Source organism: Mytilus galloprovincialis, chromosome 1 (assembly GCF_965363235.1).
Source record: "Mytilus galloprovincialis chromosome 1, xbMytGall1.hap1.1, whole genome shotgun sequence".
Classification (NCBI taxonomy): domain Eukaryota; kingdom Metazoa; phylum Mollusca; class Bivalvia; order Mytilida; family Mytilidae; genus Mytilus; species Mytilus galloprovincialis.
The window spans coordinates 121,555,843-121,583,614 of NC_134838.1; the positions used below are offsets into that span (position 1 = coordinate 121,555,843).

General features: G+C 31.0%; 1 protein-coding gene across 2 annotated transcripts in view; it reads right to left on the reverse strand.

The window, feature by feature from the left end:
• Positions 1–1,708: 1,708 nt before the first annotated feature.
• Positions 1,709–27,772, reverse strand: part of LOC143055854 (zinc finger SWIM domain-containing protein 5-like) — a 34,842-nt gene continuing 8,778 nt past the window's right edge. The window contains exons 3-16 of one of the 2 annotated variants that reach the window (XM_076228909.1): positions 24,358–24,485; positions 23,994–24,137; positions 16,133–16,281; positions 15,366–15,516; positions 14,157–14,330; positions 13,611–13,778; positions 12,785–12,931; positions 11,724–11,873; positions 10,940–11,077; positions 10,557–10,709; positions 9,567–9,702; positions 6,873–7,027; positions 6,449–6,612; positions 1,709–5,802 (exon numbers count right to left, since the gene is read on the reverse strand). In XM_076228909.1, coding sequence (XP_076085024.1) covers positions 4,855–5,802; positions 6,449–6,612; positions 6,873–7,027; positions 9,567–9,702; positions 10,557–10,709; positions 10,940–11,077; positions 11,724–11,873; positions 12,785–12,931; positions 13,611–13,778; positions 14,157–14,330; positions 15,366–15,516; positions 16,133–16,281; positions 23,994–24,137; positions 24,358–24,485 — 2,905 coding nt within the window. In that variant the 3' untranslated portion in view covers positions 1,709–4,854. Of the gene's footprint in view, positions 5,803–6,448; positions 6,613–6,872; positions 7,028–9,566; positions 9,703–10,556; positions 10,710–10,939; positions 11,078–11,723; positions 11,874–12,784; positions 12,932–13,610; positions 13,779–14,156; positions 14,331–15,365; positions 15,517–16,100; positions 16,282–23,993; positions 24,138–24,357; positions 24,486–27,772 lie in introns of those variants that run through there. The other variant, XM_076228915.1, reaches the window with a different exon arrangement.

Below are 27,772 nucleotides of genomic sequence, written 5' to 3' on the forward strand. Positions count from 1 at the left end.
TTCACAACAATCTTAAACTATCCTGGATTTGTACCAAACTTGGACCGAAGCTTATTGCTGATCATAAGATAGTATCCAGAAGAAAATTTTGTGAAAAAAAAATTCTATTTTTTCGTATTTTACTTATAAATGGACTTAGTTTTTCTTCCAGTTAACATATACATACAATACAGTCTGCAGTTTTTGAAAAATTTATAAGATTCATAAACTATCCTATATTTGACTAGGATAGTTCATTTTCCTGTCCAGGTCCTCCTTTTCTCCAGTTTCCTTCACCAATAATAATGACCACCATAGCATAGCCAATAGTGGTGAAAGTGGTGTTAACCACCAAACATTCAAACCATAATATGTAGTTTTTTTTGCACTGACCTAAACACAGACTTAAGGATGCAAAAGTTTCAAAGTCAATCATCCATTAATCATGGTGCAGGGCCAAATAACCTCTTTCACAATGACAATTGTCATTGCTTACAAAATTGTATACCAAATACTCACAGACTGTGTAAGGGATGTATAGCCAGTCACTGTCGTTAAAAACTCCTATCATGATCAGACTAATCACAAATGGTTCCCTTAAAGCTTTAGCCTAACCTAAACATCACCTTTAACATAACCTATGCAAAAGTTTCAATCAATGATCCATGATGAGAGTGTGGCTATATTATCTCTGTGGAAAATGGACTTGCATATACTTTTGCATTTTGTTCACACATTGTCAATATAATTGAATTTTATGTGAGTCATACAAGTGAGAGGTTTCACTAGCTATAAAACCAGGGTTTAATCCACTATTTTCTACATCAGGAATATGTCAGTTGTGTTCCATTTGTTTGATGTGTTTGAGCTTTCAATTTTGCCAATTGCTTAAGGACCTTCTGAGCTTGGTATTTTTGTTATTATACAGTATACTACTACATCAACATATCAAATTTCATTTTTCATTGATTTACCACTTCATGTATTTTGTTCCTTTAACATACCTAACCACAGACTTCACATCATGTTAAATAAGAAAAAGTTTCATTTTCAATAGACCATGACCAAAGGGCAGGACAAAACATTCTCAATGGAAATAAGATGTGCAAATGTTACTACATTGCATACCTTATAATATTGACCTACCACTAATACATTGTAGACTGCTGGGAGAACCAGCATGCACAAGTCTTACCTTTTTTCAACCAGACTTGACAAATCAATTAAAAAAGTCCATCACTTTACCAGAATATCCTCTTGTAAAAGACGGGTCATCTAGGATCTGCTTACCCTTTTAGAACACCTGAGATCCATTCCTGCTTTTGGTAGAGTTTGTGTTGCTCTGTCTTTTAGAACACCTGAGATCCATTCCTGCTTTTGGTAGAGTTTGTGTTGCTCTGTCTTTTAGAACACCTGAGACCGATTCCTGCTTTTGGTAGAGTTTGTGATGCTCTTAGTTTTTTATGATGTGTTTTGTATACTTGTTTGGTACATCTTTTTTTGCCATGGTGTTGTAGTTTAAATGTTCCTTTGGTATACTTCACCTTTTTTCTGTATTTTTTAAAATTTTTAATCAACATTTTATTACATTTACCAAAGTAAATTGTCATATTTACAACATTTTGTGGTTTGTTTTTGCAGTCCAGCAGACGACATGGAGTACATATTTTGTAGTCTCTAGCAGATTTCAACTGCATTGTGAATGATCAGTAAATAAATAAACAACAAATATTTCTATAAATTTTTTACTGAATAGAAATGTTTTCCATAGACAATTTGTTTATTGGCTGATTGCCACTGAAAATGTACATGACATGATCAAAGACTAGATGTCTAAACTATAAATAAAGCACTAACCAATCACATGATGACGACAAACTTGAGGCCTGATATTGGATAAAAAAACAATTACCGTAATGTTTTCTTAAACTCACGATAAGTATGGAAAATTTCTTTTAAATAGAAAATAATAGGATTCAATTTTCAAGTTATATCTGCAAACCATCCAAAAAGATAGTTAGATTGCTCATACAAAATGTACTTTACTCTAACAAATATAAATAAATCAAAATCATGAAATATCTTTTCTTTTATAACTGTGCTTCATTAAAGCTATCTTGTGAAATGCTGAGGAAATGTTGTTTTTCTAAGCTGAATGGAACTACAAAAGTTATTTACAGCCAGAACTTTGATTAAAAAAAGGTCATACTACCAACTAATTTGTACCAATATGAAATTGCATATACAGCTGAAATTAAAAAAATAACTTAATATATATCAAATTTATATACTTGTCACAATATAATATGAAATACTGAATTTTATAAATCGGTAAACAGGATATTTAAATCATATAAAATAGTATTTAAGATCCTAACTTTTTAATTATTTTTACAAAAATCATGATCCAGATGATCTTAAATCTTGAATAAAATTTTTGATTGTTTGTATCAATATGTGTGTAAATAAATGAGATTCAATATATCAAGAACATCCTATCATAATTAAACAGCACAGAAACAATCAAATATACAGACCAGTGAAGAAGGGTGACAAGCTTATAAATCAGATTACATTAAGTCATAATTTCAGCTCTATGATATGTAAATTATTGCACAATTATGTTATTGCTTTATTTTGCATATATAATGAATGAATGGAATGATCTTTCCTGAACAAACAAAATGCTACAAATCAAACCCTTTTATATAATGTTCGCTTTACTACTTTGACATTATTGTCAAATTCCTCTCAATATTTGTTTTAATTTGCTTGCAAACTAATACTTTTGATCTTTGATAAATGGATGACATGCATAGCTTTTTAAAATTGTCTGATAATTATTTTAAAGCTTAAAACAAATATATTTGATTTGTGTGTTAAAATCAAGGGGTGTATAAAACTGAATGATTTGTAAATAAGAATGTATTTAAATGATTGGAAGTTGGACCAATGGGATGAGATTCAATCTTTACAAAACAAAAACAGTAAAAAAACAACAGATTGTTTGGACAACATAATTACTTGTACTTCAGTAAAATGAGGGAAAAAACTCTTGAAATAAATATATTGAAAACATTGATATTTAATGGTAAGATATTTTATAGGTCTAAAATCAAACCACTAGTCAAATAAATACATTGTAACGATCAAAAGAGTAGGATACAGTTTATTATTCCTTAATATGTCATCTTTTAAGATGGTTTAATTAATGCCCTTAATATGTTTCATCCTATTATTGTATAAAATTATAAATTTTGTCTTCGCACAAATCAGAAAATGTGTATGAATCTGATGATTGCGGATATACTGTAAAATTCTGTCCTGAAAAAATGTACAACTTCATTTGTGAACATGATTGTGATTGGATATTCTAAATTATCTGTTGATTGGCTGACAATAAGAGGTAATTCCTAAACTACACAATGATTGGATGAATGAAGTGTGAGGTAATGTAGAAACTAGGGAGACAATAATCTGAGACATGACAACAATTGTTTTCCTGAAATAAATGCATAAAATCAAGTAAAACAAACATAACTTATCTGATAACTCAATATAAATATCTTAGCACCATTTCTCAAATTATATATAATGTGGGAATTTCTTAACAATAATACTTTTAAAAGTCATATCAACTATACTATTTGTGATTTTTTAAACCCTTTTATAATTTTAATTTTCAGATCCTAGAAAAATATTTTTAAAAACACAAATCTTCTTGTTATAGATTATTCAGGATTAACCTTCAAAGATCTTGCTCACTTAAATCCCAATTTTTTTATAATGCCTTTATGTTCACTACAATGAAATAAAGTTAATTAAGGAATGACTGTAATATTTTTTCTGTCTATGAAGAAATAACATAAAAAATTTGGTGCACACTGAATAACGCGCGTAGCGGGTTATTTAACAGTGTGCACCACATTTTTTATGTTATTTCGAATAGACAGATAAAATATTACAGTCATTTCTTATAATTTAATTCTAAATTCCATTTTAAACCGTAGAAAACCATGAAAAAACGTTGATGACGTCACCGTCACATGACTAAATTATGTCTATGGGCTCATAACAAAATAACGTCAGCCAATCAGAAGACGCGTTACATCCAAAATTAAATTATCAAAGTATCATTCCCAAACCAGTAACATAACAAATACATGCTGAACTATAAAATAAATATCTTGAAATTCCCACAATCAGTAACAAAAATATACAACACAAAACACACATACAGACACAAATACACATATTTTGAATATTATGGCCAATCTCTGAAAATATTTCTCTTTTATAAAGATATTTTGGCAACATCTAATGGCTTATAAACATATAATAAATAAGATCTTTTTTATCATCTATTTTGTAAACTATAGTGAAATATGCTAGCCTCATAATAAATAGAATAAATACATTAGTCTTGCATCATAATGTGTATAAAATTGCAATAACAGATCAGCAAAATTGCATTTCAACTTTTCTTTCTGCCAAAATAAGTCATTGGGATTCCTTAATTTAGGAACACCAAGAAAACTTTCATATGAATCCCCAATGTATTGTTTGTATAATATATAGATATGTAAACATTACAACATTTTTTTCAATGACCGGACAAATTAAGCAGAACAAGACAAAAATTTGTAATCTGCCTAAAATGACAAATATATCCAGACTACAGTAATTCACATTTCTTTATAAATAAATAAATAGAAAAATACTCATTTTATGAAAACTTAGCACTTAAAGACATTTTGAAAAAGAGGCTAACATAAAGCACATTACTAAGGTGATTGCCTAGGGCGTGGTCACCGGATCACAGAAAATCGAGGTATAATTCCGCTGTCTTGGTCCCGCTCATCAATGTACTTATTATTATAAGCCAAATCTTTCTTTTATCAAGTACATTAATTTCTTTTTTCCTTTGTAAACAAGTTTCATGTTCTCAATCAACTGAGCAAACTCAATATGCCCATCCTGAGCTAACAAAAATGTCTCTCTGGCTTTACTAAGAAAATCAATGAAATCTCCATAATGTCTCGGGCTAATATGAGTCAATTTGTAATGTGTAGTGTTGATGTACGATCGAATAGTAGCCTCCATTAATTGTCTTAATGGATTTTTGTCATACGACAACAATTTCATTGTCCTCCTTTTGACGTCAGATGTTCCCAAACCTGGCGCCGTTAATGTACACCTTCGTAAAATGTCGGACAATACTGTAGCACACTGGACACTATCTACTAAGAGAGGAATCATACTGGCAAGTTCATTTTTTCCAAGAGAATGACTTAGTGCACATGCCCAGTGAATGTCATTTATTGCAGGATGAGTGTCTTGATTATAAGCTAGGTGAAGATTTTTCATGGCAAGTAAAGTCAGTTTGTATGCTCTGTTTGGATAGCCTCGTAACTCCATGTACCGAGCTATCCTGAACAACTGACTGGAGTTCATGATATGAGTAGCAGCGTCAATCACTATTTGATAAGCTGTCTCAAATGATATTGGGTTTTTCTCACACAGTGTGAGTGCACACAAAGCACAATTTTGAGGGTCTTTGTTGGCACATTGCAAAGCAAGATTTCTGGCATGACTAGCCAGGTCTTCTTGTTGGTGATAATTAAGATGAAGTTGAAGCATAGTAGAATGAGACATGATTGTCGTAGCAACCATTTCAGTTGCCTCTATTGGCTGGAATAATGAAAACCAGTTCTGCATAATGGACACAAGAGCCTGAACTCCGACCTCTGTTGCACATGTGACTAGCCACCGTACCATTTCTCGTCGTCTCCAGTTCATTGTCATTAATGTCATTTTCATCACCTGCAATGTATAATTAATCATCTAATTACATATACTTTAACAAAAGTCATATAAATATCATCAGTTAGCAATATAATGTAATTTCTTGTTTTTTCTGTAATTTTTTTTAAAAACTTAGATATTGTAGAAAAAGTTGAAAACTGTAGTGAGAACTATAAAGAAATTTTGTTTTCTATTTTAGCTGGTAAACAAATACACAAGCTGTGCAAACTTTCTATAAAATACTTCAGTTAAAACCTATGGGCTATTGTATAAATAACTGTATATCAACATCAACATAAGGGTTAAAATGATTTCTTTTTTTGTTAAACTTATTAAAATGATTTCTATAATATTGAAATGAAATCATTTGGAAAGTTACTCCAGAACTTTATACCAAATTAACATGTTCTGTCGTCATTTCTCCTTTTCACTTAGTAGCGTTACAATTGGTATAATTATGAAATCTTGATATACATTTTAAATCCCATGTTACAGGTAAAGTATGGTTGCCTCTAGATCTAATTGCTTACATACACTTGATTTAAGTTTGGTGGATAGTTCTGTCATTGGCAATCATACCCCATCTCCTTATTATTATAAAGAAGTACATTTAATCTAGTAACAAAATTAATTTTGCCATTATAACAATCTTAATAAATCATACCTGAAGCCCAAGTTCAAATGCAGCATTTAAAAGAGGCATATGTTTCTGTGTATCAGGTGGGGTTGCTATTTTGAACACATCCTGAGCTAGTTTGAACAACTGTGAAGAACTGTGGATATGTCTTTGTGCAACTTCTAGTACAGTTTTCAGTCGCATTATATTACCTGCAATAAACAAGGTATTATAAATTCCTTTATAAAAGATAGAAACAGTGTACTAACAAAGTGCTTGTGAACACTGAGGCACACATATTGTGTCATTTTGCATTGAGAACATAAAGTTAAGCATTGCATTGTACAAGATATAGAAACAGGAAATATTTTGAATTGAGTTATCTCCCTTGTCCATAATTGTATTGATTGGTTGTTGTTTCCTTAACTCCAGTGATAAAGAGAACAGATAGATTCATCTTATAATAAGTTACCTTTAGCAGCAGCTAACAATGTACACCCAAGGTCACATTGTTGACCTTCAACATGAGCTAAGATAAACCAGCGTGGAAAGCGTGTCAATGATGTAGAAGAAGCAATGTTATTCATGCCATCATCTGTTTCATCTGTATCTTCCAACACCGGAAGCCTGAAACAAAAAAGAAGTCATTATCTAAATGTAAAAGCTCATTGGCAATATGAAACAAAAGGAGGCTTCATCAATTTGATCTTACATTTTAACATTACCTTAAATCTGATATTTTGCCTTGCTATCATTAATGGGTGGTTAAAATTGAACTCTTTGGTGTGTAATGTATTTTAATTTAAGCCTTTCTGAAAACACCCATAAAACATTCAATGCTATATACCTTGCTTGATAAAAAGGATCTTTTATTCAATCAGTTTGTACCCCATGTTTTAATTTTGTTTGTCAGAAAAGCAAATTCCTCATTATGTATCTATATGTTGTGTACAAGTTGCGATTTTGTACAGGTTATAACATGCACAAAAATATTGTACATGTTATAACTTGTATAATGCAAAAATACAAGTTATAAAATGTACAAAAGTAACTCATACATGTTATAACCTGTACAAAATATTGCTTAAAAATGGTTTTAACTTGTACAAAATTTAAGATAAATCTTAATGAAGTAAAATATACATCTAAATTCACCAATGCATAAAGAACAACAATAAATAGGCCAGAACGTGTCTTTTTCTGTAGAGGACAATGATCAAAAAGTTTCAGAAATATATGTTTTATGACTTATGTTGGCAAAATATGTTTTCATGTAATTGTATGTTTTATGTAGTCCATTGTGGCTTAAATAAGTGTGACACTATTTACTAAAAGCTTGCATTTCCTCAATGACAATTACATTAGATACTAGTAATTTAATTCTTCCAAAATTTTTAAGAACGATGCCTTAAAATTTTGGGTAATACTCCTCCATATCGTTTTATAGCATGCACAGACAATGTCTTATATGCTTACTCTGTAAAAGCAAAAGAGAGCTGAAATAGTTTTCATTGGACCACGGTTCATTATCAATATCTTTGGATCTACTCTTTAACATTTTTGGCCTTCAGCATGACTTATGTAAATTTATAATTATTTTTTTTATATAAACTATAAGATCATTGCATGAGGCTGATGTCATTTGATGTTTTAAATATACATCCTCTACTTTGAAAGCATGTATTTGTGTCCTTTGGATGTCGTCTGCTCCATGGTCTGGTTGTTGTCTTTTAGACACATACCCCATTTCCATTCCCAATTTTATTTCTAGACACATCTGTCCTGGTTATCCTCTTGTGTCTTTTAGTGTGAACTAGATTGAAAGTATTTTACTATTGCCCTCAAAGTGGACACTCACAATTATAAGTCATCAAATAAAGATATGTCCATAGATAGTCATAAGAGGATCATAAGACATGTCCTAAGATATATCTTATGACAAGTCTTAGGAATGCTTCGTAATACCGACCCTGGATATTAACTGTATCAAAAAAGGACAAAACACACTATCATGAAGGAATAATAAAAACGTTATGAAAATACTATTGAGGTCAATAACATCTGTTGCAATAATAGAAACATATCCTTATTTTTCGATTTTGTACAAGTTAAAACCATTTTTAAGCAATATTTTGTACAGGTTATAACATGTACGAGGTACTTTTGTACATGTTATAACTTGTATTTTTGCATTATACAAGTTATAATATGTACAATATTTTTGTACATGTTATAACCTGTACAAAATCGCAACATGTACACGACATATACATGGGATAGTGAATTAATCCTTATAAAGAAATTCCGAATCATAGAAATAGGAATCAGTTGCATCATGTTGTGAACAGTCTTGTATGAAAAACACAGAACAGAAGCAACTGACAGATAAATATTAGAGACAAAAGAGGCACTAGCTACGAGATATATAAAAAATCTATAGAATTTTTTTTTTTGTTCAATCATTAATGAAAGTGAAATAGTGAAATAATAATTCACTTTTAGCAGCTAAAATGGTTCAATTTTGTCAAATTAAGCTAATAAAAATTGATAATGAATTATTCACTTGCAAGTGATTATTCGACCTCATTAAACCTTTATTCATGTGAACTCCAATTTAACCCTGTAGAAAAAGATAGAATAATGCATGCATTGTCTGTGTACGCTTATTTAAAGGAAAAGAATGTCAACATTGAAAGTGAAATAAAGGTAAATAATTTGATTGACTGATTCGATCCACAAAAATCATTCTTATTTAGAAAAAAACAATTATAAACATATATTTTTAATCTACAATACAAAATTTAGTAGACCTATAAAAATCTAACTGCACGAGTCGCTTTATCTATTTATATCTATGTTTATGTTTACATCGCTTATATGGTCATAGGAGGTCAACTCGAAATTTAATTAGATTGCGTCATTGCTAAAATTCACACGACACGAAGTTTAATCTTAATGAGACCATGGGCCTGTAAATTGTTTATTTTATACTTTTGATAGTTTGGAAAAATGTTTTACATTGCTATAAATAAAAAGTGAGAATTTAAGTCAAATTAGTAAACATTAATTTGACAGCTAGTGTCCCTTTAAAATATTTTTGCTTTTCTATACCAAATTTCAAATTAAATTTCATATTTAAAAACCGTTACTATGAATCAAAGTTTACCTCATTGCTCTCAGTCCTATCTGATATGCCAAATCCTCATCAACAGGCTGTAAACAGCTGAACATAAATTTAGCAAAGGTATGCATAGGGTATGTCTCTGGATGTATACCAATACCCAAAGCTGAACTACTTCCACCTAAAAAACAAGAAATCTGTTAAAAACCCGTTGTACTTTTAGGATTCAAAACTCAAGGATTATTACATAAAGTCCTACATTATTGTGTCTTATCCTTCTCTAAACTTTTTATCATACACATAGATGCTCATGAACATGAAAACTAAACATGCTATTCCTTATTTATACATTTAAGAACAAGATAACAAGCAAACACAATACCAAATTAAATTAATGTAAAGCTGTTATCAAGTTAGTTGCTGGTGTCAATTCGTGAATGTTCATAACATTGGACCCTTTTTATGCACCTAAAACATGTGCCATCATCTTTCTGACCATTGACTCTCATATTAGTCTCAAAAAGAGACATTTTTATTTACAAATAATTTAATGGGCAATTGTTTTTGCAATTCTCGTTATTGATTTTTTTCTGTGTTGTAATTCATATTAAAGAGGACAGACTAGTGATGCAGGATATATGTGGATTGATACTTTTAGCCATGTGCCTTCAGAATTTTCTAAAAACAACCTGTATCAACCTATTCTAACCATTATTGACCATTGACTGGTCTATACTAGTATTTACCAGTTTTTAGTAATTAGCAACTTCTCAAGGCTTGAAAAACTGTCATAAATATTTTTGACACATAAAGGTTAAACAACAATAACAATGCAATGACCCTTACACATTTTCTATTTTTTACTAAAGTTAAATTAGTGAATCTTGAGTCACAGATTTGTTTTTTTTATTCACAATAAAGATAAATACTGAATCTTACGTCAAAGATTTTCTATTTATTAACACAAAGGATGAATAATGAATATTAATGGTCACTTATACAAGACAATGGTACTTCCTTATACAATGTACTAACCTTCTAGAAGTAATCTTGCCTGGCGTTGATAAACACCACTTATCATAGCATCCCTTTCTATAGTCTGTAATTTTGTAATCACTTTTTCCTCTTGTTTAAGAGTTTTTTCTTGTGTATACAACCCTGATGGCATTTGTCGTTGCTGTCCTAAACCTGAAGTGTAGTTTTTTCTAAATGGTTAAAGATGTTTCAATTTTTCACAAAACAGATTTTATAAAATACATTTGTACTTGTAAAAAGAACCCCTCAAAAATATTAGTATATGATTAATTAATATTTTACTAAAAATCATTTACAATTAAAAGATGGAAGCCTTTAAGTATACTCACTTTACCGTAAGTTTGCCCAATTATTTTATTTATAGATATGATCACATGACTTACATATAAGGGCAGCTTCAACAGCTAGGGTAAGATAAGACTCCATTCTATCATGACTGCCTGGTATAGCTACATGATGGTATCGTGGAGGAAGGCAACTATTCCCATCGTCATTGAACAAAAGACTAGAAACTACAACATCTGAAAAGTAAACAAAACATTCATTCTAATTTTTAATTTTAATCCTTGATAAATTTGTGTACGTTTTTTAAGCAATGAAGCACATGTACAGTGTCCATTCAAATTTTATAACCATTAAAATTGTAACGGTAAATATATGATAAATGTAAAACTTTAGATTTGATTTGTAATTATAACCACAAACCAGGGTTTATAAAACAGTAATAATTGCTAGACAAATTGTTTGTTTCCCTAATATTAAACAAAATAGCATAATATTCAATATATCTCATATGATAAAGAAATCAATCCGCCCTTTTAAGTGTTTATTTCCGCTGACATGATTCCTTGGTCATAAAACTTCATTAAGAATAGAGTATGTGCATGAAACATCAAATCCAGTATTTGCAAAAATAATGCTAGAAAGTTTTATGACCACAAGGCCAGCAAGTCAAATGTATGAGTAACTGCCAGTTAACAGAACCAACATTAAAATAAAAAGTAAGGTACAAAATTCATGTGTTGTAATCTCCATGATTGGCTTCAATGCCTTTAGCTACAAAAGAAAGAGGCTAATATGAGATTGGTAAAAAAAAATCCAGATGGCTTAGATCTTTTTTCAGAAACTGTAGTACATTGAAATCACAAGGACTTTGTTAATACTAACCAGTTCTATGAGAGGTATCATGAGAAATAGAGACTTCAGTTAATGTTTCAGACAATACTCCTAATGGATCTAAAGCATGGCCTATCCATCCTTCCATGTTGTTTGTTACTGGTAACTTGGAACTGCAACCTTTACTAGTACTAGGAAGATCTGTAATATAAATCTTATCCTCATAACATCTACTGTAAAAGATGGGTTATCATTTGAGCTGCTTCGGTTAGAAATCAAGTTTATGCAAATGAATATTAAAGCATCTGTTAACCTTATTCAGGTTGAAAAAAAAATCTTTGGAAACTGTAACTGTTTAAAAATTGAGTTGTCATAAGAAACCGACAAAACAAACCAAGATTCATCTTTCATTTCGTATTGGAATGTTCCAAAATCAATAAAAGTCCTTCACATGTACATGTACATGCATACGTGCACTTGCATAATGTCGATTCCTCTATGACGCAGCTAATTTACAAATTCACAAGCCAGATATAATTTTTATTTTATTTTCACTCTGAAATATGAGTATTTTTTGATTTCTTGCCTTGGATCTGTTCCTAGATTTTTTTACAGATGGATTTTTTTTAACAGTAGTATCTCATTGATTTATCTTTGAATCAACATGTTTATGGTTAAGATGAGGTTTGCACCTTAAGATTTTGTAATATCAAACCAGTATATTTATCACACCTTGAAAAGGTGTTACTGAAAATTAGAAGTCAAACTTAAGAATAATTCATTAACTTTTCAGCAACAGGTGTTGTGATGAGTTCTGATGATTTAACCAAATTAAAAACAGACAAGGTAACAACATATGGTCATATATCAATTATTTGGAAACAGATTTCAACATTTTGTTTTTAACATATGATGACATACACAAAACTTAAGTATATCATTTTAATTCAAATAGAACAGCTTGAACTTGCAATTATTGTGTGTAACAGAATAACAATGGGATAACTGTATAGAATCAATTAAAACAAACTGAAGTAAAATGACACAAGATAAATGATGTACAATGGCAGAGAGTCTGCCTCCACCCTATATTACTTCCTGGTTCAACATACCTTCATTTTGATGTCTGTACATATCTTGATAAATTTTTTGTTGTTGTTTTAATGTTCTGACAATACTGACAGCCAATCGCAGAGATTCTTTTTGGTAACCATGAGAACGTAATGCATCTACTCTTGCACATGCAGTTGGAAAGTGTTCTATAAAAGTTAAAACAATATATATAAATAAAATTTATTAAGTAGTCTTGATGTTCTTTTCAAATATATGAAAAAAATTCTTATTCTGTTCTTCTAAAACATATTTTTGGTTAAATACATACATATATTAGCAAAATGCATCTAACCTCTATTTAAAATTTATTTTATGTATATTGAGTACCAAGTCTTCCATGAAAATTGAGCGTCACCTGCCGTATTCAAATAATGTAAGCACAAATAGTCAAGTCCATGTTTATGTTTCACAAACCCCATATATAACTCCTATCAAAATTTTAAATAGCAAGAGCACAACCTCATGTTTGTAGAGGAATCTGTAAGTTTGGTTATTTCAGTCCACCCAATTTCAAGAATTAACAAAGCTTGAATTTGACAATACAGACAATGACACAACATGAGAGTGATTCCTCTACACCCATTCAAACAAAAGTTTGTTATAAATAATCTAATACAAGAAAAGGTATTGCCTAATCATTTCTTTGAATCAAAACCAGATGAGGTAAAATTCAAAACAGAAAAAAAAATCAAGAAAGCATTTAAAGTAAAATTTCTTGTAAAACTTGAGAATTTGTCTCTTAAAACCTTTTTACATTTTCCAGTGAAATTCAGCATAAACATTTGTGTTTACTATGTGTGATAAAAGTGGCTCATATAATCTCACCATTCCACATAGGCTGACCCTGATAATCCACCATATCCATATCCAACAAACCACTGTTGGTATGTATGTCAGCTTTTATTATTCTCTTTAAATGTTTGTCGTCCCATTTTAGTTTACTTGCTTCTATTGCTCTTTGGAATATTGTTCTTGGTCTATTTGAGAAAGGTCCTGAAGAAGAAACAGGAATGATTTTAGGTTCATATTACAATTCAGCAAACACCATTTAATCAAACAAAATCACATGTGGTATCATAGAAAGTTTTTTTTTCTTACTTTATGTACATTACGCTATTAACCATATAAATATTGAGATCTAAAGAATTAGTATCAACAAAAAATATATTTGCCCTGTATACCCTGCATTTATCATGGGTTTTTTTAATAACATACGTTCCAATTGCTGAAAGACACCCCCATCACCTTCTCATTTATTGAAAATTATCATTCAGCATAGACTTCAGTATCAGGATGTATCTAATACACATATAGTTATCTTATCAAATTTCACATGGATTCATAAAAACATATGCTCACTATTATACTTACTTGAGGTAGAATTAATACCCATGTTTGACATGAGCACATCGTTAGTAGGTCTGATATCAGCGTCCTCCAATGGACACACAGATGATATTGACCACTGTTCTAGTAACTGTTGCCAGTAGTCTTTATCAGAAGGTACACAACTTGGGTTTAGTACAACACACACCCACAAGGCACCTGTAAAACACATCAAATAATTGTCATTCTACATTTATTCTTCATAGTTTTGTATTGTTTATTTATCTGTTACTAGGCCTATAAATGTTTTTTACTTTTTATACATTGTGACTTGAATGGGGAGTTGTCTCATTGGCACTCATACCAGATATTCTTATTTCTATACAGAAGTGGTGTAAGTTTTATAAGTTCATTAAAGTCATAAGAAACGAGTGACCGGTGAAAAATAATGTTCTTCCAATTCTTGAACCAATGAATACAAACATCATAAACTTAGTTTTCTGTGCAAGAATTTATCATTTTTTTCGTGTAAATTTCGTATAATCGTCAATTTTTTTTCAATCCGTCAGTGTTATTGTGAAAATATGGCGGGTAATTAAAGTTCGTGTTTTGAAGCCGAAGTTTAGCGATTGTCACCTGTTTGTCAACAATTGACAAAAAATCAACAAAAAAGCATGAAAATTGAGCATGTGTTTAACATGTAAATTCAGATAATAGTTTATTTTAAGGACATCCATGCGTATTGCGATCACCGGATTTTTACGAGATGGGTCACACTGAGGTCACTTTGCATACTGAAAATATGTCGGGGGAATTGCTTCGGAAGCAATTAAAATAAAGTAAACTTCTTCTAAATATGAATAAATTAAAGAATTTTCTTCAGAAAAAGTATATGTACATAAGTTTTATAATGAAAACTATCCGTTGAGTTATAAAAAAACATATGCATTATTTTTTTTAATTTGAGGTTTCTTATGACTTTAAACTTCTTGATGATTTTTAGTATATAAGGAGATAATCAGACAAGGTTTTAGATGTTGAGTAAACCAGGAAAAGGCAAATTAAACCGGAATAAAATGACAGAAATGTTGTACCGGCAATCTATAAAATAACTGTAAACCATATATTTACATACATAACTCTGCCATCTTAACTCATTTCTCTTCAAAGGCAACTACTTTGGAACAATACCAACCATGGATTTAGATCTTTCTTGCTTATACAACAATTATTTATATAACGATTAAGACCTACCTAATTCATCCCATAGTTGTCTGCACTTGTCTGTCATTTGTTGACCTTGAGATTTCCACATTTGAAGCCTTGGGTCTGCCAAGAACTGTTCTGTTATTAACGTTAACATTCTAGCACCATTTGAATCTCTGGCTCTCAACATTTCACGTACCTAATGAATACAACATCATAATTAATCTAAGTCTTTGAGTAATTTATAATTTCAAAATTGTGAGGCCAAAGTCCTAATTTCAGTAGAGAAATTTTATTTTGAAATATTCTTATAGCAGTCTGTAATTCAAGAAAATGAACAGTCCGTCCAGATTTCTTGGTAATTCATGACATTTGAACTTGAATTGCACAAACTGACAAAACATCTTGAATTTCTCAAGTCTATTTAACCAATTGTATAATTTTTATTACTGATTCATCATAAATTTAAATAAGATCAGACACCAAGCCAGTTTAAAGGCAAAATCAAATGACAAATAATGGAAATTACAAGAATCTAATGCAGATGAAACGCACACAGAATGCCTATCTCCCTTTTGTCAATTTAAGGAAGAAATTATGTAATTTAAGTTTTAATTTCTTTTTCTGTAATTTATATCATTTTTTGTTGTGGAAGTTTTTTAATTTGCATTTTACACAGATTTTTTCAATACTTTAACAAAGAGATCTTAATTAATCTCAGTCCACCTTGGCAACCATGTAAATTCTACCAATTAGACTTCTAAAATAAAAGCAGAAGTATACCTTGGCAAACATGAATGTGAGTTGATTTATACCTTGGCAAACATGAATGTGAGTTGATTTGAGACATTTAGGTATCCTCCTTGTGACAGATAGGAACGGACTTGTTCTTGAACCTGCTCTTCATCAAGATGCCAACTATTATCATCATCAATGGAAGCACCAGCGGTAGGATCAGGAGCACCTGTAAATACAAAGAATTTATTACTGAAAGTATCCCAATTAGGAACAAAAGCATTGGTATGAAGAAACATGATTCATCAACAATAGTACAACCAAATAACCAATATTATTTTCTATTTCAACACAGAAATGCAGATGACACAAGCATGCATTTTTCAAATAAAAAAAATGTTTTTTACTGAATTTGTTATGGATATTCCCCAGTCCAGACACAAAGATGAGTATAACTGTACAGATATGCTGTATACATGTTATATGTACTTGAACCATTATGATTTGTTCCAAATACAACAAAAATTACTTATATTAGGAGATTTAAAAGAAATGAAGTCAAAATTTTTCCTCATATCTTTTTTTATTAGAGGTTTTATAAGAGCTTCAGTCATTTAAAAAAAACCAAATCACTCATCTTAGGAGTTTTACAAGAAATATAGTCATGTTAACTGCATTAGAAATCTTCTAAAATGCAGTCAATTTTGAATTTCAAATCTTTCATATTACCGGTATAGATAATATATTATTTGTAAATCTTTAATCTTAAGAATTTAATTCGAACTCAAGTACTTTTTTAAATAACAAGAGTGCACACACTGAAATGTCTCGCCTTCTTTACTAATCATTGATATTATGTTGATAGTCCTAAGTATAAAGCGTTATTACAACTGTCACATAAACTTAACATTAAACAAGATAGTTAAACAAAGACCAATGAACCATGAAAATGAGGTCAAGGTCAGATGAACCATGCCAGGCAGACATGTACAGCTAACAATGCTTCCATACAACAAATATAGTTGACCTATTACTTATAGTTTAAGAAAAATAGACCAAAACACAAAAACTTAACACTGTCCAATGAACCATGCAATTGAGGTCATGGTCAAATAAAACCTGCGGGACTGACATATAGATCATAATATATTTCCATACACCAAATATAGTTGACCTTTGACATATAATATTAGATAAAAAGATCAAAACTTAAAAACTTAACTTTGACCACTGAACCATGAAAATGAGGTCAAGGTCAGATGACATCTGCCTGCTAGACATGTACACCTTACAATCATTCCATACAACAAATATAGTAGACCTATTGCATAAAGTATGAGAAAAACAGACCAAAACACAAAAACTTAACTATAACCACTGAACCATGAAAATGAGGTCAAGGTCAGATGACACCTGCCAGTTGGACATGTACACCTTCCAGTCCTTCCATACACCAAATATACTAGCCCTATTGCTTATAGTATCTGAGATATGGACTTGACCACCAAAACTTAACCTTGTTCACTGATCCATGAAATGAGGTCGAGGTCAAGTGAAAACTGTCTGACGGGCATGAGGACCTTGCAAGGTACGCACATACCAAATATAGTTATCCTATTACTTATAATAAGAGAGAATTCAACGTTACAAAAATTCTGAACTTTTTTTTCAAGTGGTCACTGAACCATGAAAATGAGGTCAAGGACATTGGACATGTGACTGACGGAAACTTCCTAACACGAGGCATCTATATACAAAATATGAAGCATCCAGGTCTTCCACCTTCTAAAATATATAGCTTTTAAGAAGTGAACTAACACCGCCGCTGCCGCCGCCGCCGCCGTAGCCGCCGCCGCCGGATCACTATCCCTATGTCGAGCTTTCTGCAACAAAAGTTGCAGGCTCGACAAAAATCACTCATATAAGAAGTTTTGGAAGAAAAGTAGTTGATTTTTAACTATTAATAAATTTTATTGACAAAAAGGTATTATTTCCACTACATTACCATATGGAGTGATTAATTATTCAAATATTTGCTGATTTATTAACAAATAATATAGATTATTATAAGAAAGCCTTTCACCAAATGAAGCCCGATATTCTCCAAGTCCTTGAAAAATGAGGCTTCAGTAAACAATACCTTAAGCAAGACATAATTTTCGTTTGATTATAAATCAATGCTGTGATGTTTCTAAATGATACAATTTTTAATGTAATTACTATTGATTAGGACAGTGTGGATTGCACAGATTTTACACAACATTTTCACCATAAAAACACTTAGTACAAAACTATTATAGCATGCTATCTTTTATCAATTTCTTTACTAACGTCTTAAGCACAAACAATTATTTCAAGCATTAACAAAGTTGTACTGCACTGAGATGTTGGCATGTTAAAATGTGTCACTAAACAGTATTCGCACATCTTGTTCACATGGAAGAACATTTTCCTTGTTAAATGGTTGCCATAAAATCCACTTAATTTCTACATAGTGACAGTTGAAAGGCCTTCATCTTGATAAAATACTGCTATGATTTCTAAAGTTAATATAATTGCCATGTGGTTTTTTGACTTAAGGGTTTTGTATATAAATATGTGTTTGTGTGTGTTGATCATTAACCTAAATTATACACACATTCCAAATATATTTCTGTTCAATCACTTTACTATATCCTTCATTTCCTATAAAATCAATGTTTAAGTTGCTATATATTCATAGTTTTATTATACGATGTCACTCCAGCCATAAAAGACAACCATAGAAAAGTTTAAATTGGAGTAGATTTAGGGCATTTTCTTTGTGTGTTCATTTCTCAGCTGTTAAATGTAAACAGCTTTTTGGTCTACAAAGTGAAGTCTAAGTTCTTGTCTAGGTAAAAATCAGTCAAGATGAAAAAGATATTTTTATCAAACAAACCCCTTCATACATAATGCTCTGTACTTCACACTGATCAACACTGAATGCAATTAAATGTATACAACCAAAAATAGGATATTCAATACGGCGAAGAGAACAACTAAATATCAGGTGGTTTGTAAAAAAGACCAGTCCACTCATTCTAAAGCTATGCCTGTTACAATTAAACTGATCAAATGATTGCTTGTGATCTTAAGGAAATATTTGATACTGTAAACATAGGTTTATAATACAATCCACACACCTAGTGTAAATTTAAACTTTTATTGTAATACAGTTATTTAGATTGGTGAATAAGTTTTCACAGATTGGCTCCAAGGTATTCCTATTTAAAGTCAACATGCAAAAGAAAATGATAGGAATGTTCTATTATTTAGTCAACCGAATTCTGGTACATGTATACTGCGTTTTATTAAATTAAAAAAATAGTAACAACACTTCTTAAGTAGAGAAGCCAAGCTGTTCAATAATTATACAACTCCTTCCTTAACAGGCAAAGATTTCCAACCTTGGAACATCATCCCAATATCACAAATCAAAGGTTTTTAATTTCTTTCTATCAGTATCATACCACCCCATTGCAAATGACAGTGATCAATTTGTGATTATCTGTTCTCCTAAATGTGTGGTCTGCACACTTCACTGCAGCACACATGTGTAATGTTCTCCATACAAAAGATTTCAAGTCACATCTGGGGTATAAAACACATCTGTTTAAAACCTAACCTACTTTAAAAATCTTCTTTGAGAGGAAGTGACAAAAGAAAAGGACTTGACCCTTTCCTACTTAGAATAATTATTACATACTGCATTTAAGCAGTTCAATGAAAAAGATATAGATTTTACAGTTGCTGAACAAATCATTTATAAATATTGTTTTTTGCATTTTTTTCACAGACAACAGAAAAATCAATGAAATCCATGTTTGATTCTCGTTTCAACTGTATGAAGGATTTTTTTGTTAAATCACCTTTAAAACAACAATGCTCTGTATAAATTTGACTTGAGAGAAATACAATACTACCATCAGAGCAATTTATCTGAAATTCAATATTGCATCATTTGCACAGTGTCCTTGTTCTAGCTTTAGATTCTCTCCCTGCTGCCAATTTTCATTAGATTGTCACTTTGGGAATTTATGGAAGAAAGGACATAAAATTAGATGAATTATGCAGAACGTGGATGCTTCTTTCAGTAATAAGTTATTTGGTTTTTGAACAAAAGAAGAGACAGTAATTATATGTACAATAGGCTGAGTTATTACCCCAGTGCCTGTAGATCTTTCATAAATCAATGTATCAATTTTGTTTTATATTACAACTTTAAATACATGCTCCTATTGATTGCATTGTGATCAATGAAAACTCAAATTTTGTCAATAATTTTTCGAGAATGCCTTGTAATCATATCTTATAAGAAGATGTGTTAGCATGTCAGCCCAAGTCATTGTATTATACTTGTCAATGGGCAGAACTAATGTCAGATTACACGGCCAAATCAATAGCCTGGGAAAGAAAGATTTAACCAGGAAAAAACAAGCTTTTCAAACAATGAAAGTATGATGAACATAGCCTTAGTGTCATTTTCAACCATTTACTGTCCTTATTTTAAGAAAATACCAATAAATTGTCATTATGTAGCTGTCCTGAAGAGATTTAATGACAGTTTCACTTTCTTTTGTCAATAGAACAAATATATTATAAGGACAGAATATTGACTATTTAGTTCATGTCAATAAGTGACATGTAACTCAACCCAGTCATTCGAGGACAAATATGTTTTTGTGCATCTCTGCCATTCCTTCTCTTACTGCAGATCTGTTGTAACTTTAATTACTGTTTCCACCTGACTGGTCATGTGATATGCTGTGGAACTCACTGTGAAAAGACAGGCTGTCGTATTGATAAAGAGACCATTTCTCTCCATTCACACATTACCAACGATTGGGTGATAATGTTTTATATTTTGTTCAATGGGAAACATGTTTAATTAGAAACATTTATTCTGCTTGGTCAGCCGAGAACCAGACTGACTCACGGTGGTGTTCAATAACTCCCTATCACAAAATCTTTCTGCATAAAAGTGAAAACATTGGCCTCCAAGTTTTAGTCAATAAGTACAATATGATCAAAATCAACCCTAAGCTCATTTTTCTTCTTTTTATGTATTGACTTAAAATCCTTAAGCAGTTGTAACCTTATAAATCGCCAAGTTGAATCAATAGCTTTATAATATAGGATAAAAGAAAATTATAGTTAAATAAATTATCTTAAATAGATTTTTCATAACAAAGAACCCAGTAACATGGGAATAGTGTTTTACGGTTTTGTGTTTGGCAATGCTAGCTAATTCAGATTACTTTCTTAAATATGTACTGGTAATGTTTAAAATTCTTTCCACCTAAATATTAGCATTTTTAAATTCTGTTTTCTTTGTGAATTTGCAAACATGAAATCTTTTCTTATGTGCAAATATAGGATATACTATTAATTCATTGTATACAATGCATTGACTAGCCTTTATCTCAGCACTGACCAGATCCCTAATCCTATTTACTTTACAGATCCCCTTATCTCAATCCAATAAACAATGTTTAATTATAAGGCCGACCCACATAAATGTTTAAGGATCTGTAAAAATAGGATGTTTTCACAAAAGATCTCAACTTTCTCTTGATGAAAAGTTCAATTAACATTATAAGTGTATGACTAATATAGACTTATAATAAAGTCTTTCCTCCACTGGTATATGAGTCTATTGAGGCATTACACTGATAGGATCTTATTGACAGGACTTCCCTCTCAAAACCACCAGAATAATCTTCTTGGACATGCCACATTAACATTGAAAAGGGAACAAAATGACGATTTTCCCAGTCCATGTACTGAATCCTACCTGATTGATAAATCATATGAAAGTGCAAATGACTGTTACGGTACATTTATATAGTTATGTACTTGTATGGTAAAGAAATAAGTCTGATTCAAAGTTATCTGTATAGAAACAAGGACATAATGAGTTAATTTGACAAGGAAGATTGAAAATTCAGAATTTCAAAATTCCATTTAATTTCAATGTTTCATGTCTGTCTTTATTACTGAAAGAAATTCACTATTCAACAAAATTAATACTTTCCTTATCAGGAAAAAGGAAAACCACCAAATAAAGTCTAAAGAAGTCCAATGAAATAGCAAAATACCTGAATATTTAATCCAAATTTGATCAGACAAGCAGATACAATGTAAATGTTCTACCAAATATAACTTTTACACTGTATGTTTGGATAAATTATAGGGGTTGATCTAGTATTTTTTTAAACGGGGGGAGGGGATAGAGGAAACTAAAGATATACCTATAAGTGGAACAAAGCAAAACATTTTAGGGGGATAATTCAAAGCTTATCAAATCAACAAAAATTTTCAGCAAATAAAGTGAACATCATCTATGCCCATACCCTGGATCTGCCACTGAATAGTGTTGGGTTGCTGTCTAATTGATTTAATTCTACATCTCTTATTTGACAAGCCAATATCAGTCTGAGAACATGAATGACAACAATGACTTAACAACACATTTTCTACATAATAAACTATGAACTAATTATCATCCTCTCCAATTTCTTAATTACTTTGTCCTTTATGTGAGTTGGTAAAGATAATAGATTTCTTTGTGTTTTACAAGAACAAAATTAAACATGGCAGGATACAGTTTAAGATAGGCATCTTTTTGTCTACCTTCAAGATTATTTTGGGTGACACACTAAGTATTCTTTAAAAAAAAAATTACAGATTTGTGTTTGTACACATGGAGAAAATCAAGAACAAAGGTGCAAGCAGAACTAATTGTTTAACATTAATAAAATTGTGAAGGCAAACTCATGGCATTACACTGCGACTCTGAAGAAGGGTAAGAAAGGGGCTTCATTAGATATGTCTTTCCTACATTCATCTCATAATCCCTGTACCCAAGTTTTCTACATTCATCTCATAATCCCTGTACCCAAGTTTTAAGAAGTATTTTTAAGTACTTTAAAATATTTCACCCAACTATATTTTCTTCATGTATTTACAGTACATGTAGCTTGTTCATTTAAATACCATACACAAGGTTAAGCTATGGGACTACATTTATATCAAATTTCACAAATAATTGTATTTTTATAAATAAATCATGACCAACAAAATAAATTCAGGAAATAGACTCTTGTTGAAAAAAAAGTCCATCTGTACTTTTGTAAACCATATGTACAGTAAATATCTGTAAAACCAAGGTAATTAAACTTTAAGTTGTGTGGGTCGTAAGAGGTGTTTTACTATTAACATATCGGCAACATCAATTAATGTATATATAATGTTAATATGGAGGATGAGATAAATTTAAAACATAATTCAGAAGTTGCATGTCTATGACATTTTCCCCAGTGAAACATGACTTCCATTAAAAAGGTTACCTATACTTATATTTTATGTAACATTGAAGTCTAATTTTAATTGAACCTTATTGACATAATAGGTCACACAGTTTTATAAATTCCCTAATTTTATAATAAGAAACCAAAGGCCAACCTTAATAACCATAACATGTAGCATTATCTGTATACAAATAAGATATATTGTATGATTGCCAATGAGACAACTATCCACCAGGGACTAAATGAGGGGGATGTAAGCAATGTTAGCAAAACGAATGAGAACTGAAGGTTATCCAGAACAGAACTGATGATCTTCTCTGACATCTTTTCAAACTACATATTGTACCTTGATTAAACTATGAAGTTTTTGAATACTGTAAAATCAGATGTTAATGTTTGCATTTATTATTGTGATTTTGTCATTTCAGACTAAAATGTGGTTTTAATTTTTCGCGATACTGACAAAAATCTGATCTTATTCATATAAAAAAAAATCTTATTGCGAGTTTAAATTATTGCAATTATAACCCTGTATCATTTTTCACAATAATAAAAACATCACAATAATTTCTCAATTTCCAGTATTTGAAACAGAAAAAGATGACTTTACCTGGAAGAAGATTGATTTCAGATTTAGCACATAAAATTTTGTCAGCAATATTTTGAGCAGTTGGAAGCACATCGGTGTGATGTTCTGATATTAAATACTGTGCAAACTTTTGGAGTTGTTCTCGGCTCATTTGTAACAATGTTTCTGAAAAAGAAATAAACAAACTTTGATCAATTCAAATTCTCTTGTCATGAAACCTGAACTTTAATATTTATTTCTGAACTGTAATTACTTTTACTCTTTTAAGTTGTTATAATTGTAAAATTTTTCATTGAATTTGGTAGTACTCAGTATTTCTTTCGTAATTGTTACAGAATCATTTCCCCCCCCCCCCCCCCTTTTCTACACTGCTATTAAGGCTCACCTGATATTGGCACACGAAGCTCTACACTCTCTGCACGGCGTATTCTGTATAAAGACAAGGCAACAACATGCTGGCACCAAAATATGTCTTTGTTTCCACAACCACATTTTACTGAAGTTATTTTACACCTGTAACAGATTTTTGAGTTTTATAATTCTTGTTGGTGTTCAGGATAATTTGCAGAATAAAACTACATTTTCTTGTTGGTGTTCAGGATAATTTGCAGAATAAAACTACATTTGTACATACATACTCATAAAGCCAAGATTAAAGAGTTTATATGATCTGGATCTTTAAATTCACAAGACACAATATTCCTAACATCAACTGCTTAATAAAATTGAGAAAGGAAATGGGGAATGTGTCAAAGCGACAACAACCCGACCATAGAGCAGACAACAATGCTTATAAAAGTGAGGCAATAACATTAACTTTTTAGACCCAGGGCCATTTTAAGCTTGAAATCTTGTACAAAAACCTGTTTACGGTTGACAATATAAGACCTCTAGATGATTTTTGTAATTTATGTCATTAAATGGCTGTCTCCAATAGTCTTATCCAAAAAGGGGGTGTAGAGGGTTTACTTCAACTTTCATTAGCAAAAGAAAAGAAAATCGCACAATTTATATAATAAATTTTAGCAGAAAATTGTCCAAAAAAACTTGTCCAAAAACTGCCAATGGTCTAATTGTCAAATAAGCTCCATCTACAATATGCTCCTTTGGATCTGAAAATTTTTATTCTTTATACATGTTATATAGAAAAATAGTTTACTCAGATGTTCTAGAAAAAACCCTAAGCTTGAGTCCAAGGCTCATGTCTTTTCTGTGTCTTATGAAATTGAACAGAAGGGATTGTTGGACATGGTAATGTACAACAGGACAATGATCTTTATCTATCATAATTTACGTAGATATGTATTTCATTCCATTTCCTGATTACAAACTCAAGAATGAAAACAAAATTTCACAGCTTAATGTTAAACATCAGATAACCTGCCCAAAAAGGATGGGGTTATTAAGGTCATGTGTATTCTTACTTTATAAGATTTGAAAAATATGGGCAAAATGAAATAAATTCTCACTATTTTTATGATTTTTTAGCAACAACAAAAAAAGCGTCCAAAAAATTACAATGTTCTAGTTGACATATGCAAAACATCTACCATATTGCTTTGTACCTGAAAACTTTTTTATGGAAAACTAATTCACCCAGATGTTCTAGAAAAAGGCTCACATCTTTTCTGTACCTTAACATATTATACTGCTGGACATCATATATTATGGCAATGTTTAATAGGACAATGATCTTTATCTATCATAATTTACGTAGATATGTACTTCATTCCATTTCCTGATTACAAACTCAAGAATGAAAACAACATTTCACAGCTTAATGTTAAACATCAGATAACCTGCCCAAAAAGGATGGGGTTATTAAGGTCATGTGTATTCTTACTTTATAAGATTTGAAAAATATGGGCAAAATGAAATAAATTCTCACTATTTTTATGATTTTTTAGCAACAACAAAAAAAGCGTCCAAAAAATTACAATGTTCTAGTTGACATATGCAAAACATCTACCATATTGCTTTGTACCTGAAAACTTTTTTATGGAAAACTAATTCACCCAGATGTTCTAGAAAAAGGCTCACATCTTTTCTGTACCTTAACATATTATACTGCTGGACATCATATATTATGGCAATGTTTAATAGGACAATGATCTTTATCTATCATAATTTACGTAGATATGTACTTCATTCCATTTCCTGATTACAAACTCAAGAATGAAAACAACATTTTACAGGACATCAACTTCATGTTAACCATCAGATAACCTGCCTAGAACGGATGGGGTGGGGTTATGGTCAAGTGTACTGCCTTTATTTACTGATATTCCATATGTCATAAAGTGGATCAATCTGACAGTGACTACATTCATATTTGATATTAAAACTTATTCTACAATTATTACTTATAAAATACTTGAACAATGCTTGGTCCAATAATGAAATGCTCATAGTACAAAAAGTAACATTATATGTATCAATTTATGTACCACAATTTCTTATCTTAGCATTTTTACACTGTAGGAAGCAATGACTAAACCTAATTACAAATTTGGTTAGAGCATTGGCGGATCCAAGGGGGGACAATCAATGCATTTGAATGGGAGCATATAGTTGAAACCCCCCTTTTTAAAATGGCTGGATCCGCCACTGTAGAGGGATTCAATTTTTATTTTAAATTGTGAGGTCTGTGGCTGTCTGCCTCTATTAAACTGAAATGGTTTAATTCTGGCTAAATTTAATTCAAAGCTAGTTCAAATGGCCATGGTAGTAAATGTAAAATGAGAAAACATATCATGCACATGTTAAAGCCTTAAAGCCTAACACTTAATTCATCCAAATGGAACCAAGACACAAGTTTGCGTGTGCCCTACACTTTAATGTGTAATTCCACACACAAAGTTACCCAAAGGCAATGTTTACTTTCATAGTTTGAACTCAAGTGAGGACATTAGTTCATCAAGCTTTCAAAAGATATTAGTTTGCTTCCACATTATTCAAGTATTAGAATGGAGAATCCATATTTGAGAAGACCTAAAGGGATGAATTATTGAAAGACTGACACACTGATGCAATTTAAGCCTTGCTGGCATGATACAGTGATTTCACATAAAGGAGATACCTGGCAAATCATTATTTACAAATAACACAATGTTATCATGTTTATTGTGATTGGCAGCTATTGTTTATACTCAAAATTTTCTGCATTATATGATATTGCATTATATACATCAGTGAGTGTAAGCTGTAAAGTATTAGAAAAAATCTCAAACATATAATGTTCGCCAAGATCGACCGGCCCATTTGCTGGAAAATTACAGTTGAGTGCAGTGATATAAAGACGGTTTCCACCAATCAATCTAATAAACCTTTATTACAGATTCCGTGAATCTATTTTCCTTGAGGTCTGTCAACTTGGACTGGATATCCAATTATTTCCCCCGACAGCCATGAAGTCAGTATAATGACTGATCAATAGGAAATGTAAGATTTATATAATCTGGTCTGTATAGACCAGTGTTTGTTCCCGATCATTGTGTACACAAAATTCAAATGACAAGTGCCTCTGTGACATTGATCAAAATCCTACGCAGCCTGGAGATAAACATCTTAGTCACTGACAAAATCAAAATTATACAGACTTTTGAGTTGATCGATGTTATTTGACTTTTCCTCATGAGTTTGTTCACATGGGGTGCCTTAAAAAAACAGGAAACACAAGATAAAGAAAAGAAGTCAAATATTTGTTTAAGTTCTACTCCATATTTTTGACATTCAGAATTTACAATGATCTCAAAATAGAAAAGTTTTATTACAAATGCATGTATTTTACTTGAATCATT